Source organism: Cloeon dipterum, chromosome 2 (assembly GCF_949628265.1).
Source record: "Cloeon dipterum chromosome 2, ieCloDipt1.1, whole genome shotgun sequence".
NCBI classification, from domain to species: Eukaryota; Metazoa; Arthropoda; class Insecta; order Ephemeroptera; family Baetidae; genus Cloeon; species Cloeon dipterum.
The window spans coordinates 20832437-20847161 of NC_088787.1; the positions used below are offsets into that span (position 1 = coordinate 20832437).

General features: G+C 38.6%; 5 protein-coding genes across 8 annotated transcripts in view; 1 reads left to right on the forward strand and 4 right to left on the reverse strand.

Annotated features, from left to right (window-relative positions):
• Positions 1–14725, forward strand: part of LOC135935477 (ly6/PLAUR domain-containing protein 6-like) — a 120614-nt gene that overhangs the window by 24301 nt on the left and 81588 nt on the right. The gene's annotated exons all lie outside the window — the stretch shown is intronic.
• LOC135937513 (uncharacterized) lies at positions 6247–6900 on the reverse strand. The gene is made up of 3 exons (XM_065480665.1): positions 6888–6900; positions 6530–6700; positions 6247–6476 (listed from the first exon to the last, which is right to left on the reverse strand). Exons 1-3 carry the CDS (start codon positions 6898–6900, stop codon positions 6247–6249), a joined length of 414 nt encoding a protein of 137 aa, XP_065336737.1.
• On the reverse strand, positions 7186–7932 carry LOC135936391 (uncharacterized). The gene is made up of 4 exons (XM_065479186.1): positions 7828–7932; positions 7734–7767; positions 7513–7680; positions 7186–7460 (listed from the first exon to the last, which is right to left on the reverse strand). The coding sequence occupies exons 1-4, from the start codon at positions 7876–7878 to the stop codon at positions 7240–7242; spliced, it is 474 nt and encodes a 157-aa protein (XP_065335258.1). The 5' UTR covers positions 7879–7932; the 3' UTR covers positions 7186–7239.
• LOC135936847 (uncharacterized) lies at positions 8120–8848 on the reverse strand. The gene is made up of 4 exons (XM_065479831.1): positions 8744–8848; positions 8644–8677; positions 8423–8590; positions 8120–8364 (listed from the first exon to the last, which is right to left on the reverse strand). The coding sequence occupies exons 1-4, from the start codon at positions 8792–8794 to the stop codon at positions 8141–8143; spliced, it is 477 nt and encodes a 158-aa protein (XP_065335903.1). The 5' UTR covers positions 8795–8848; the 3' UTR covers positions 8120–8140.
• LOC135936112 (uncharacterized) lies at positions 9342–10100 on the reverse strand. The gene is made up of 4 exons (XM_065478805.1): positions 9958–10100; positions 9883–9904; positions 9652–9819; positions 9342–9591 (listed from the first exon to the last, which is right to left on the reverse strand). Exons 1-4 carry the CDS (start codon positions 10006–10008, stop codon positions 9368–9370), a joined length of 465 nt encoding a protein of 154 aa, XP_065334877.1. The 5' UTR covers positions 10009–10100; the 3' UTR covers positions 9342–9367.

Consider the following 14725-nt stretch of genomic DNA (forward strand, 5'->3'; position numbering starts at 1 on the left):
CCATATTAATTAATTGATAATTTATGTGCATTTTAGAATAAGAATATGTCATTGAATGACTCTTTATCAATTATTTGGTTTCCGTTGTTATATTAAACACATTCACGATGTTTGAAATTTTTAGAGAGTCCGATGTTTGGCGTGGCGCACTGCAGTGATTATATTTAAAACCCGAGCGAGAGAGTGGCTTTATTAACACAGAGCGTGCCTGTTTTGAAGCGGGTGCGTTACATGCGCGCGTGTTAATACGATTAAAATGTTAACGCATTATGCATGTTCACTTGGAGGTATACAATACACACACACTCTGCCGGGAAATTACCAACAGACCCATGTTAAGCACCATGAATGAATAATTTCTAGCTGCTTTAGAGTCCCTCTCAAACTAAAAATCAGCTCTTAAAGTGATAGAATTTACGGCGGCGCGTAGTCAAAATCTGCCGGGGCATAAATTCCGTGCCGACGACATTTTTTGCCGCCCCTGTCCTCCTAAATTATGCAGCCGCGTAATCTTCTAGCTTGATTCAAAATGCTGCAAGGCAATAACTCACACAAGAGTGCAAAATTTATCATTTGTTCTGCAGGCGGCGTCATTAGCTAAAATTTTTTGCAGCCCCGAAATATGCTAATAGACTAGCCGAGAGACACGCGGCTCTCGGCGATTTTGATTTACGAGCTGTCTCGACCCTTTCTTTCCCATTGTTGCGCGATTTGTTATTCATTGCTGCTCGGTGGGCAAACAGTGTCGTCCTTTTCGGCGCGAGCCCTGCATGCAGAGTGCCCAGCAAACAAGCCTTTTGTCCAGAATGTCTTTTCTTGCGCAATCAAATAAAATGCTCCTTTGGTCGGAAAAGGTCGCGGGGGCATCAGCTTGATTGTCTTTTTCTTCATGACTCACTCCTTGGACTTCTTTTTGTTGCATGACTGATTTCTTGTCGGTTGTTCGATTTAGTTGTATGCACTCCCATCTGATACGCTCGACTAAATAAAGTGAAGAAGCACACACTCTGGGTCAAAGTGATTGCTGAAAGCTTTTTGGTGAGCTTTGAAGATGCTATTTGTTTCTGGACACTGAGGTTTTTGCACGAGGCATGTAAACACAATGGATCTTTGCTCTCGTTCTTTTTACAAGATTATGAGAGATTAACAGCAAACAACTCATTATAAATTAAGAAACTTATTGACGGGTAGGAGGACAATTTTGGCATGACGTCAAGTAACCTCGACGATATGCACACGAGAAATCAGTATTCTTACAAGTATAGAGTTTGCGCAAAAAAATCTAAATTATATTCGTTTTTACGGGTTTCACGGGACAATTTTGGAAAACTTTGAAATCTCAGTTTCTCATCTCCCGCGCATGGTGAAATTTTGTCTTCCGACTTCCAACCCGTGACATTTCATCAATTACAGAAATTTGTTTTAGTTTTCACACCGTACTTCAAGAGCCAAATATAAGAAATTGCGCATGAAAGGCCAGTGACCCAAAGTGTCAGCTTCAAGGCTCGGCTGCCAGTCAGATATGAATCCTTTTTTTCTTCTCATTTCCGTCGCAACTCCATATTCACACCCGCAGCTACATGCCGCAGAGTGTGCGAGTTCAATTTCAAAACACATTAATCCGGAGCGGCCTGCGGCGAACCTCTGCAATCGCAATTCGTCCTAGTGAAAAAGAAGCCTTGTGTGTAATATTACTCGACCGCACATTCGGCCTGCTATTCAATTGGAAATATGCCGAGGGAAACAATTGAATCGGGGCGCCAGATTTCCATTCAGGTGGGCCAGCCTTCTGCTACAAACTCTTATGGTATGCGCACCGCCCGAAAAGCAATTTGGCTCGCGCGTTTGATCCACATCAGCAGCATCATTTGTGGTTGATTCGGGAGCAAAAACATTCTCATGCAGCCCATAAAGTTCTGTCGCGCTTTGATTCCCACCAACAATTTAATAATCTCGCTCTGTTGGAATTTTTTGTGGTTTGTCATTACGATTTTTCACGCGTGGTAACAACACATCAGAATTTAGTTTTAATTTAACGCTCAAAATTTTCTCACGCTGCATTAATTAAGAAAATGGAAGTTTTTTTCTGCAACATTATTTTCAGGGAAAACATTGTCTCCGGCGCTTTTAAAATTAATTGCGCCACGCACTCTCTCGCAACGCCGCTTTTAAAAATGGCTGTCGGCGACGCGAACAAAGAGATTTATCGCAATCTTGCGCCTAAAAGGGTATTAATGTGCGTGCCCACCCCTCTCCTCATTTCCAAACTGCTGCGAATTTGCCTTCAGTGCACTTGGATGTCGCAAGAGTGCCAAAAACTGACGATGTAACGAGGAAAATACACTTACTTACTGACTGGGTAATTTTCAAAATTAAGCTGATTAGATTACTAATTACATATCCCTCTTTCTTTGCAGTAGTCTCATCACATAAGAGAAATTCGATTTGCTTCTTAGATAGAGTATATAGAAAAAATTTAGGATGTGTGGCCCTTTGATTAATTCAAGCCGGTCGCGTGTGAGAGGAGCTTGCTTTCGCACACATCAGACAAATTGCACCATTTGTGGGGTCGTCTCTATATGTGTGTGTTTCGAAGATGACGTTTCAGATAACCGAAACAAATGAGGCCGTTTTGTGCCGGGCTCATCAATATTGTCCAGCTGTATGCAGACAAATACGAGTGCCCCTGACAGTCCCAATTAATTAGGACCACCGTTGCTCGCTAAAATATAACAGGACACTGAAGTTCAAAGCATAAAATGATATTTTTTGTACAAGCAATGAAAAAATTAACTAAATCCCTTGGTAGATGTATAGAAAGGAAAATATTTTTAATTCAGTGTATAGCTCAAATCACTGGGGAATTCGGGCTATCCATTAGCGATGTCAATTAATCAAAAACTACATTTACGGTTAGTTTCAATAGAGTTTGGTGCTGTTATTCCCTGCTTTCATTCCCGACAAATTGCCAAAATTAATATACCCATAAAATTGATATTTTGGAAACTTGTAGTAAATATTAAACTGGCTTAACCGTCAGCTAACATTTTAATCATCCGAATAATTGTGTTTTATTGCTGAAATCAGATCCGTTATTTCTGATTTCCTGCTTGTATCAGAAATACTATTTTCTACAATTTTATTTAATTGCAAATATTTAAATCCTTTAAAGCCTTGATGTTAGAACTCTGCAATGATATGTCACATTAACCAAGTTGTAAAAATAATAAAATAAATAAATCTAATTTTCTAAGAAGATATACAAAATCTAGCTAATTCTACATATTAAAGAAGGTTCAATAAATTTTACAAAAATATCATATGAAAATTATTTCGAATTGAATTGAAGTGTCTGACACAGTCAGTAAATTAATTTATTTTACTTTTCAAATTGAAATAAGCTTGTAAAATATTTTGAAGACTTATATTTACATAAAAAGTGCTTTCCATGTGCTCCATCTTGATAATTCAGTTTTGGAAAATATACGAAGATTTTGGAACTCGTAGAAACCTTTTGGAACCTGTGCCATTGAAATTCCTAAAAATTATTCTTTTATGTAACTTATTCATAAAAAATAAAACTTTTCTTAAAAAATCGACGAAAATGACAATTTGTCTAGAATAATACCAAACTAGGAGTCAAATGCACGTCAATTGTGGTATTTTAAAGACCTTCTAAATTGAATCGGAATCAGCATAGAACCCACAATTAAAAATAATATAAAAATTCACAGACCTATTTATTAATCCAATGACAATAAAGCATCGGAAAAATATTTTATACCATCCTCAAGAATTTTTTATTCAAGTTACAAGTATAACGGATGAGGTCATCTTGCAAGAAAGACTGGTTTCACAGCAGAGCAAGTACTGCAGCTGAAGTGAGGTGAGCAGCAAATCGGTCGCCACGCATCCAGAGTGATAATTGAATAAACGCACACGCACACAACCTCTCCATCGGTCAACATCGACCGTCATGCACTAATTGCTCACTAATTTCAATTTATTTTTAATTTATCAAATTAATATTTCCCTTTTGAATAAATTACGTATCAAAATGAGCTGCATCAACCGCAAACACAATCATTGGCGATATTATTCCCCGAATTTTGCTGGCTGATGCCACGTTTGCACAGCGCAAATAAAAAGGTCCGGCGTGTGTGCGTGCTATCGTGCAAAGCAGTAAATAAAATCAAACGCGTCGGTATCATTCTCGCGCGAGAGAGCGAAAATTAAAACCCGGGTAGGAGCGATGATGTGTAACTTTGCCGCGGCGGCATATAATGGGCCTGCTTAAAGCGCTCGTAAAAGTGTCGGCCTGTCTATAAAGCCGATACGAATTACGACCGAGAAAGGTCACAAACTCCTTTATTTCCCGGCGCACCGCAGCTAATGTTTTTTAATTTCTCTTCGTGGTTTTTCGCCCCTCTCTCCTAAGATAAGCATCTTTATGTGCCTGCTTTTTGAGAACTATAACACTGAAAATTCATAACTCTAAATTCGCGGTGTAGCCTGCTCTCCTGCCAACAAGCTCCTAATTTGGTTCTCCTAATTACTCGAGCGTTGTTCGAGACCCGCTCTACTCCGCATGCCCGGTTTTATAAAACAAACAAGTCGAAACGAAGCAATATTTTCATTTCGCCAGCCGAGATTTATACACATCACGTTTTCGGATCATATCTGTATGCTGAGAGCGAAACTGGTCGTTACTTTTTAAAGTTTCCAGCATTCCACTGCTCTGTAAATTCTACTTTTAATGAAGTTTCAGTGGAAAAGGAAGGAGCAGTCGATTCTTACATTCGTTACACTTCTGTCCGCGGCATCAATTCGTCACCTTTGGCAGGTTGTCTTTTTTCAGTTGCACGCGGCGACCGCTGTAAAATGCTAATTGTTGCGCAATCCAGTTTTGCCCAAACATGGCCGCGCCAGTGAGAGATTGATTAATGTGCAAATATGTGTGCCCAGCAAATTGTACGCTTTTTCGCAACCTTCCGCTTTCAATTACCGGTTCTCCGGCCGGCGCTTTTTGATGCTTGCTTTTTGTTTGGCTAAAAATTTAGTCGCTCGAGGCCGTATTTATTATTAAACCAGTGTTTTTACAGAACCCCGACGAATTTGTCAAAGGGACATCTTTGTTGCAATTTTCGGATCGAAGTTTTTGCTGGCGCCGGCTAAACGAACATTAAATAAAACATTCAGCTTTATGGCTGAGAGGATGGTTTCAGACGGTGCGTAAGTTTGAAGAACCTCGCGTAAAACGGCATCATACTTCCTTGTCCACTATGTATAGTAATGTATTTCAACTGCAAGATGCAAAAGCCAAGTCGCAAAACCTGCTCGTGAGCGAGACAGGCTCAATATATTTTTTGATTAACGGCCATTCAGCACTTGGGCACAGCAACGGCTTTCAAGGAAAATATCTGATTGCGTAAATCACATCTTTAGTTCTAACTGGAAAACATAATTGGCTATCCATACTGTTTTGTTAACAAATTTCAATATCTGAATATTGTTGTGTTTTTTTTCAAATGATGAAATTTGCAACATTCTTTACTGACTTTACTACTTTAATTATTGGTTTTAAACTCTGGTAATTTATTTTGGTTTTGTTTTTCATTTTAGACGCCGTACGCATACTGTCACGAAAATTATAATTCTGAGTTAGTTTTAGTCTTTGTATGAAAGCGGCATCCACCACTAAAATACAAATGAACCAAAAAAGAAATTCAAATTTACAAAATCAATTACCATCGTATCAGGTTTGCGAACAAACTTACCTGTCCTGCCGTTAGATAAGCACGGACTGTAAAAGTTTCCACGGTTCTGCGGCCTCTCGCAAAATGGGAATGAATAGTCGCAACGCACTTTCTAGCAGGAGAGGTTTGGTTTTAAACAAAACTCTTAAAATAGCCGCAGTGTGTGTATGGGTGGCGTGTTACTTCTCCCCGGTCTTAAACGCACCAACAGATGGCCTTCTTATTGATAAATAAATCACTTCTTTATCGTTACTCTTTTTCCTTCCTAAAAATTGATTTTTTTAATGTTTATACATATAGAATGCAATTTTTGTATTATGCACGAAATTTCCGTCCACCCAACATTCGGGATTCTACCAATTAAAAGTGATTTCATTAAAAAGTTGCCAGGAATTTTTGTGTGCCTTACTTGCTTGCATTTTATTAGAACTTGTATTTCATAAGGCAGTTTTCTCATAAAACTAAAAAAGTTTGTTAAGTTTAGAAAACATCATTCATATTCGCAAATCGAGCTCAGCGAAAGGTTTGGAGAGTCACCGTCATCCCAGCCACCACTCCAAGGGCGAAAATACATGTAGGTTTCGGACTCTCCTTGCGGGATATCTGGTTGGCCAAATCCCCAGTAGAATCCAGTGACCAATTCTCCATTTGATTCCCAGATCCATGTAATTGAGTTTTTGTGTCGGATTGCACTTGTCCAGAACCAGTAAAATTCGTATCCTATTATTTTAATTGAGTTAGTTAGGTTTTAACATTAAAGTAAATTCGCGAACCGTTGAAGACAAGCCACTCTCGAATGTTTTGCCATTCACTGGTATCGTAGAACGATACGAGAGTCATATTTTTCAACTCGCAGTTGAATGTTGCATCTGCTCTGGATCGGCCAAAGAGTTCGATGTAATAATCGGAGCCATTAATACTCACGTACCCGCCCTCAACCAAATCTAAATCCAATTATTAGACGTCAGAGAGTGTTGCTGATCAAAAATAAAAATGTCTCACTTTTTGACGACTCATCTGCAGAAACATATGCAGCCTATAAAAGTCACGAGAACACATATTATATATTTTCACCGCTAATATGCGTTCTTACCTGCACGAACAGGAATATTGCAGCAAGAAGAAAAATACCTTTCTGAGGCATTGTTCCAGAGTATAATAATCTTATCTCATGCTTGACCCTGTATTTATGGCAATATATATGGTTGACAGAAAACCTTATCATATCATTTGAACAAAATCAACCGATGTTATGTAGATATTAAATAAGTTTTTAACTGTCAGTATTCAATTCAAGGTTCTTTTTAATTTGAGTAATCACAATCTATGTAAAATAGAGCCAAGCAGGTGTGGTGCATGATAAATAATTGCCCTTATATCTCGGAAATTATTCTTTCCGTCTTTGATGAGACGTTTTAAAATCTATAAGCAGCAGAGAAGGATTGTTTTTTTATTAAAATCGTTAACAGTAAATATGTCTTTCTTATTCGCAAATCGAGCCCAGGTAATAGTCGGGAGAATCGACATCATCCCATCCACCGTCACTTGGTCGGAAACACAAATATGTTTCAATTCCTGACGTGATAGTTGGTTGATTGAATCCCCAGATAAAGTCGGATATGGTCTGTCCAGTCGATTCCCAGGTCCAGGTCGTCGAGCCCTCGCGTTTGATTCCACTTGTCCAAAAGTAGTCAAATTCTGAGCCTACAATTTAGCTTTAGAATTAATTGATTTCAGTTAACTTGAGTTTGCATACCGGTAGATATTAGCCAATTTGAGACGCTTTGATATTGATTGGGTTCGTCAAAAGAAATAAGTTTCATGTTCCTGAATTCACACATGAATTTGGAATCTGCTCTCGTTTGAATGCCATATTCTACGTAATATTCTTTTCCATCGATGTTTACGTAGCCCCTGGTCAAAGCTTCAAAATTGATTCTTATCACAATTTAAACAATCAAAATTTAATCTCCCTACTTTTCGACGAGTCGTTTGTTGGTGCGGATGCAACCTGTGCAAAATTAGCGTTTTTAAATTCAATTTAAAAAAAGCTATCGCATGTATATACTACCTGCAAAAACAGGAATGCAACCCCAAGGAGAATCACACTTTTGCCAAGCATTTCTGAGCGTGTAATTGACGAACTTATTTTCGGTCGTTCTTATATCAATGCAACAGAAATCTTATCACTTTGTTATGTTAGGCATAAAAATCCCCAGATGATTAAGTTTTAATCACAACTTTTGCTGCCAGTCAATGTGATATTTGGAAATTCCGTCAAATTTTACTATTCATTTTCATAGATTAAGCCAAAACATTTGGCGAATGGCATTAATGCTGATAATAATCAACACTAATTTTTGTGTAAATTTTTGGTTTAAGTTTTATTCGCAAATAAAGCCTAACAAATAAATAGAGCAATCGTCATCATCCCAGCCACCGTTCCTCACACGGAAGTCCAAACAGGTCTCCAACTCTCCTGGCGTGATGTCTGGCTGATCAGCTCCCCAGAAAAATTCGGTCACTTCCTCTCCAGTCGACTCCCAGATCCAAGTGGTTGAGTTGACGTGCCTAATTGCACTTGTCCAGAACCAGTCCCAATCGTAGCCTTAAAACATGAGTTTTTGTGTTGTTTGTTTTCGGAGCAACTGCTGAGTTTTTTCTACCATTAAATAGCAGCCAAACACGTGCATTTTCCCATTCGTTTGGCTCGTCGAAAGCCAGAAGAGTCATGTTTCTGGAGTCGCAGTCGGCTTTAGCTTCATCTCTGGAAACGCCAAAGTTGTCAATGTAGTATTCGGTTCCATTGATAGTCACGTATTCTCTAAGCAGACCTGAATATTAAAATAGATTACCGTTTTTACTAATGCCAATAATGAACACTCACTCTTTGGCGAACCCTTGGTTGAAAAAGACGTCACCTTTTTGATTATAATATTTTAAAAGTTGTAATAACATTGTTTTTTTAAGTATATTATGTCTCTTACCTGCACGATCAGGAATGCAGTCCCAAGGAGTATCAAACTTTTTTGAAGCATTTTAAGAGGTATACGTGCCAAACTAAATCAATATCGGAATTTCTTTGCTTTTTGTATTGATTCCAGGGTACAAAGGGTACAAACGAAATCTTATCTTAAGATTCATAGTGATTTTATTGCGGATCAGCATAGAAACTATGCCCCATACATCCCCACAATCAGAACACAACAAAAACATAACAAAGCATTTTTTGTTTTGATACATAACAGAGGGAAAAATAAAATCAGTCAATCAGTTCAGCATTCAGCAAAAAATATTTGGCTAATTTTTTTTTAAATGCACTTGAGTTCTCGTTCATACACAGATTCGGTGACGATCTTTATCTTTATTATGGTTGCTCAACACAGACCTCTCATGATTAGATTTTGTAATTCTTTATGAAATTTGAATATTTATGTTCCTTTTTTCACATTCTGAAAGCAAACCAGACTAAATAATTTGCGTATTCCATTAATCCCATAAAATATAGTTTAAACTTATAAAATTATAATAGAGACCATTTTAGGAATACGAGTGTATTTTCATGAGTGAATTACGCCAAAAATATTTGTTACTGTTGTTTTAACGAAATTTTATTCACAAATAATGCCAAAAAGGTAGATGGAGCATTCGTCATCTTCCCAGCCCTGGCTATCTGCACGGAAATCGATGCACGTGTCAAACTGCCCAGGATTTATATCTGGCTGACCAGCTGCCCAGGTGAAGTCGGTGATGTTCTCCCCAGTAGACCCCCAAATCCAAGTTTCGGAATTCACGGATCTGATTCCACTCGTCCAAAACCAGGGGGTTTGAAGGTCTTTTGAGTTTAAATTCGATTAGAATTGGGGATTATTGAGTTTGTTTGAATTAAACGTACTGTTCTGCAAAAGCCAGTCCTGGATAGTTTGGTACTCGCTTGGCTCATCGAACGAAATTAGGCTCATGTTCATTGAATTGCACGTGAGTTTGGCATCACTCGTGGTGAAACCGTTGCTGTCAATGTAATATTCGGTTCCGTTGATAGTCACCAATTCTTTGAACGAAACTGGAAAAATTATAAATATTTAATCACAAAAAATGTCATTTTGACGGAAAATTAAGTACAAACCTCGGCCAGAGAGGGAAAATGCCTGTAAACATTTTGATTAAAATTTTGTTCAGGGTTAAAAATAAATTACAATACCTGAACAAAAAGGAACGTTCCTCCAATTGCCAGAAAGCTTTTGAATAACATCTTTTCAAAGTGGTTTAGAGGCTGGTACAGTAACTCTCCTCGTTGCCAAAAATTAATTGTTCTTGGGCGAGTCTTATCTGAAACAAAAAACAAATTGATTAGATTTTCCCTAGATTTTTGATTTTAGATTGACGCGATAAGCTAATTCATTATACTTAAACTTTGTACTCTTTAACTTTGGCGTTTAACTTACAAGTTTGCCAACCTCCCTTGCGAGGAAGATTCAAGAGGGCTATTTACCCGAGCGGTCTCGTAAAGTGCGCGTGCGTTTATTACGCGATTATACCAGGCGGCGCTCCATAAAAGAATCCTCTGAGTGAGATAAGCCTGTGCTTCTCATTCGCATTGGCTTGCTCGTGGCACACATACACACACAGCACAGGTAATGATAAATTTTACGGCCGCAAAGTTGGATTCTCATAAAATAATGAAACGAGTCGCGCAGTCTTTCGCTTTCATCCTGTTGCGAGGCCTTTATTTATTCGAAATGATGCCCGTTCGTGTTTCGACTTTCAAACAAACTCTGGTCGGTCAAAGCACATAAACACGTTGGTTTAACGTGATGTGTTAGCAATGGTCGGCAGAGCGTGTAATCAAGATGTAGTGCTGCAATGGTGCATGCAAGTGCGTGTAATGACAAACTTACACGCGATTTTCTGCAACAAAGAATATTTATTTCTCCCCGAAGAATGGAAAACGCCCTTCGAAGCTTTATTAATTTCGCATAAATAATTACGCTCGACGGGGAGAATGCGAAGGAAAGTCGGGAATTTTAATGTGCATGCAGATTCACAAAAGAATAAAAAGGATGTGTCAATAAGCGTACAGGAATTCCTGCTGCTCCGAGTGACCTTTCTGCAGGCACGGAATTTACATGCACGAGAAAACGAGTGCATTTATTTTTAATGTCAGTTTAATTGAGCGCGGCGGCCAATTAATTGCATTTCTCATCGGCAAGAGAATTCCCTGCTGCGTTTCTTGTGGACATATATCGGAACGAAAAAAATAATTCACATTCAGAGCAGCGCGGACCTACCTGAAGGAGAGCAGCCTGCGGACGACAATTTCTGCGGCTAAACTATTAATTACGCCCGTGATTATTGGAGCAAAACAAATCTTCCAAAACTATATTAGGGGGAAATTAAAGCCCACGATGCTCACTATTCGGCAGATTTATCGCAACTGTTCGCAAATTGCTCGCTCGACACATTTCGATTTTTTATTTTCACGTCGTAGCTTGTAATTTTTGCATCAAATGACTCGAAGCAATTAAGGTAAAATTACATGCTGCGAGGTAATATACGCACCGCATGTTCAGCCCAATAATGTAGTTCCTTGCTCATCCCTTTCTTGCCTGAGAATATGTGTGTTGAGAGGAAAATAAATGAACGCTGTACACGAACACATAGAAAGAGGATTTTCGCGCCGGAGCGATCTCTGCGCCTCATTATTTTCAAAGCTGGCGATTTTAATTTGCTGAAATTGCTTCTCGGCGATGTTAAACAGAACAAACAAAAGAATGGGAGGAGGGGTTATGAGATTCTTACGTAAATTTGAACATAATGGAAAAGTTGTCGGATTTCGCAAACTGTCATGTTTATTTCGGAAGATTGAAGTCAATATTGGAGCAGCAATATGGGAGCGTGGAATTATAAGCGTTGTTCGACAACACTAAATTTAAATTGGAAAATAATTCAAAATTCGCACGAATATATTGCTTTTTTATTTATTACAATAAAGATGAAACCGTTGCAAAATCCCAGTGGCAGATTTAATGGTAAGGGATAATGTTTCATGAAGATAAATTTGTGTAATAAAACCGCTTTCTGAAGAGAAAGTTGAATATTGCACTCCCAAGTGAAATATGCGGGCGCCTTAAAAACAGATTTATCTGCAGCGTGCGCACTTTTTCGGTGCTCCTCTTCCGGAATGAACAGGTCATCGATTTCGCATTAGGCAGGTCGCATACGGGCCAAGTGACACCGGAGCACATAAGCACGTGAGTAATATCAATCAAACGCCGAAGCAATTTCGCGTGAGCATCGGACGCAATTAATCATGTGTCCAATTTATATCGTGAGCCGCTTCATCAGCCGCCGCATTGTTGTGTTGTTGTTCGCCGTGACTTAATTTATTGCTTTATCAAATTTGATCATAAACGTAGGCCCCGACGAAAAACGCGCAGTGTTTACTTTTCTCTCCTCGAGCCGACGAATTCCTCGCTATTAAAACAAAATTATAGCCCTTCGCGGCGAGTGTGCCCACGAGTGTTGATGAATATTCAATTTCCTACCTGGTTTTGTAAAATGATTTTCATTATAAATTAAATTTTGTTTGCAACATGATTAGTTATTGGTAATTTTGAAACCGAAGAAAATTTCAAAATATGATACAAGCGACTGATTTAAATTAATCCTGACACAGAACGGATTATGAATTATTAAAAAGTTTTCCCTCAAACTTGTGATAGGGCGGTCTCGGCGTTAATTTAAATGAATTTGACTATGTACATTTTTCTGGTTAATGATTTTTGAAAATTGTAATATCTTCTATCTACCTATTTTTGAGATATTTCGGGTCAAACGTCGAATCCTGGCCTTAGGTCAAAAATTGAAATATCACGTGCCCGCGAGATCTCAGCTTCTGCTGGTTAGAAATACAAAATCTAACATACCGCTTAACTCGCCTTGATGCCCCCGGATGAGCCAATGCAGTTTTAACGTAATAAACTCCACCTTTTTCATCCCTCCTCCGCACTCTTCGTCTGAAAGAAATTCATCAATATTTCCAGCGATTTTTGCACCACCGCTGGCCCTGAATATTTGTAATCACTTCCACGCATTGGTTTTAAATTTTACACACCCTCCCTTATCAACCTCTAACTCACCCCACCCTTAAAAATTACCGATTTACAATGCTATTTATTGCGTGGACACACGACTATTCTTTGCATGCACTTTGTTGAGAGTTTAAAATAAAAATCAGCATTCATCGGATATCTTACTGATTAACAGGATCGTTTCTAATGGACTCGGATGAAAAGTTTTTGTGTGCTTAAATGTGGGAGGGCAGAAGTTTGCCGTTTCCGTTTCAAAAGCGCCGGCAAGTGGAAAGAGCAGGCGAGAAGGAAACTTTCAGCATTTCGCGGCTTGGTGGCGGAGAACAATTCACCAGATGCCGGAGAAAACTTTTTTCTTCTCTGCTGGCAAAACTGATAGATTGATTTTTTTGCTTTAATTATATCAACATTTATTGTTTGGAAAATCAACAGCACAGTGGTCAGAAACAATTGGCCCAGCCGGTCGTGCACTCGGGCATGGAAAGGTCGCGGTAATTGTTTCGCAGTCTGTCAAAAGCAAAACGGGAATTAATTTGCTCGATTGTTTTGCTCGATTCAATCAAACTGGGCGCGATATTTGAATAGCAATCAATGTGCGAGTGAGAAACACGCACGTCAAACTGCGCGTGAAATTGCCTTTCTCTGCTGCGCGATCCATTTGCTAATTTATTCTTTGTGGCGTTGCTTTTAGCGCCTCGTCATCGCTGCTCCATGCGAATAAAAGAGCTGCGAGATCGATTCGCGTCAACATTGTCTGATTTAATTTACATTTTACTGCGTGACTTTATGTCCTTTATTCGAACTCTGAAGCACATTATTTTCCTTTTTATCGTTTTGAAGAATTGCACTTGCAATCCTTTGACACAAGGCTATTTATTCATTCAGCAAGTTGGCGGCGAACGCAACAATTTGCATTTGATTACACGAACACAGCGCAAAACCCACAACGTCTTAACTCTCAATTGCATCAGCCGAGCAATGGCGAGTGCGGCGGGGGGCCGACAACCCAGAGTCTGAATCGAATATAACCTTTCGTTGCTCCACTCTGCGCGTCTGCAGCAATTCCTCTTCTTTTTCTTTCTCATTGTGTGCGACCGACACCGCAGCACTTTCTTGCAAGCGAAACATCTTCACTCTACACGAGGCGTGACTTGGCCGCCAGAAAAAATATCAGCACGAAGTGCCGGTTTGTTTTAGACCGAAAATAGCAACGTGTTTCCTCTCTTGCGTTGCAAGATTGCTCATTAGTTATCTTCACCTTATAATCCAATAAATTAATAATTTGTTTTGCTTTTAGTAGCATTTAACATAAATTCACACTGAATAGATATGGACACACTGCTATTTTTTAATTAAAATTTTAAACATGAGCTAAGGATATTGTCCAAAGGTTGCCCCATGACATTTATGAAAATTTCAGTTTTTTCTCTCTTTCTCTCTCTTGAGAAAGTCCACTTCAAAACATGAAAAAACGCGATTTTTCTACCCTATCCTGCTTTGCAAATATAGCAAGCTCCAAATCCCGGAATCAAATCATCAGGTTGCAAAAACTGCACACTGTTAAACTCGTCTCGATCACCCTTGACCATCTGAAGGATGTAGGTGTGATTTCCCTCACCCCTTTAAACCACCACCCCCTTCTACAATTTCCTCGAAGCAATAAAATATTTTGAATTTACCGAAAATAACAAAATTAAAAAATCAACTTTATTCAAGTTTTTACTTTATACAAGAGAGTTGTAATTATTGCAATTTTTTAATATTTTTCCAATAAATTTACAAGTAGTTTCACTTCTTTAACCACTTGGTTTAGTAAAATCTTACAAAATGAAATTGACTGTATTCTAGTTTCCATTAATGAGAAATTCAGAAATATTG

Bases quoted from the DNA above. Each gene is read 5' to 3' on its own strand.
- LOC135937513 (XM_065480665.1), bottom strand. The intron at 6,477-6,529 runs GTTCGCGAATTT...TTAAAATAATAG, and splicing joins AGAGTGGCTTGTCTTCAACG to GATACGAATTTTACTGGTTC.
- LOC135936391 (XM_065479186.1), bottom strand. From the start codon at position 7,878: ATGCTTGGCAAAAGTGTGATTCTCCTTGGGGTTGCATTCCTGTTTTTG. The intron at 7,768-7,827 runs GTAGTATATACA...AATTTTGCACAG, and splicing joins TTGCATTCCTGTTTTTGCAG to GTTGCATCCGCACCAACAAA. The intron at 7,681-7,733 runs GTAGGGAGATTA...TCAATTTTGAAG, and splicing joins AACAAACGACTCGTCGAAAA to CTTTGACCAGGGGCTACGTA.
- LOC135936847 (XM_065479831.1), bottom strand. From the start codon at position 8,794: ATGCTTCAAAAAAGTTTGATACTCCTTGGGACTGCATTCCTGATCGTG. The intron at 8,678-8,743 runs GTAAGAGACATA...ATAATCAAAAAG, and splicing joins CTGCATTCCTGATCGTGCAG to GTGACGTCTTTTTCAACCAA. The intron at 8,365-8,422 runs GTAGAAAAAACT...TCATGTTTTAAG, and splicing joins TGTTTGGCTGCTATTTAATG to GCTACGATTGGGACTGGTTC.
- LOC135936112 (XM_065478805.1), bottom strand. From the start codon at position 10,008: ATGTTATTCAAAAGCTTTCTGGCAATTGGAGGAACGTTCCTTTTTGTT. The intron at 9,820-9,882 runs GTTTGTACTTAA...TAATTTTTCCAG, and splicing joins ATTTTCCCTCTCTGGCCGAG to TTTCGTTCAAAGAATTGGTG. The intron at 9,592-9,651 runs GTACGTTTAATT...TAAACTCAAAAG, and splicing joins GGACTGGCTTTTGCAGAACA to ACCTTCAAACCCCCTGGTTT.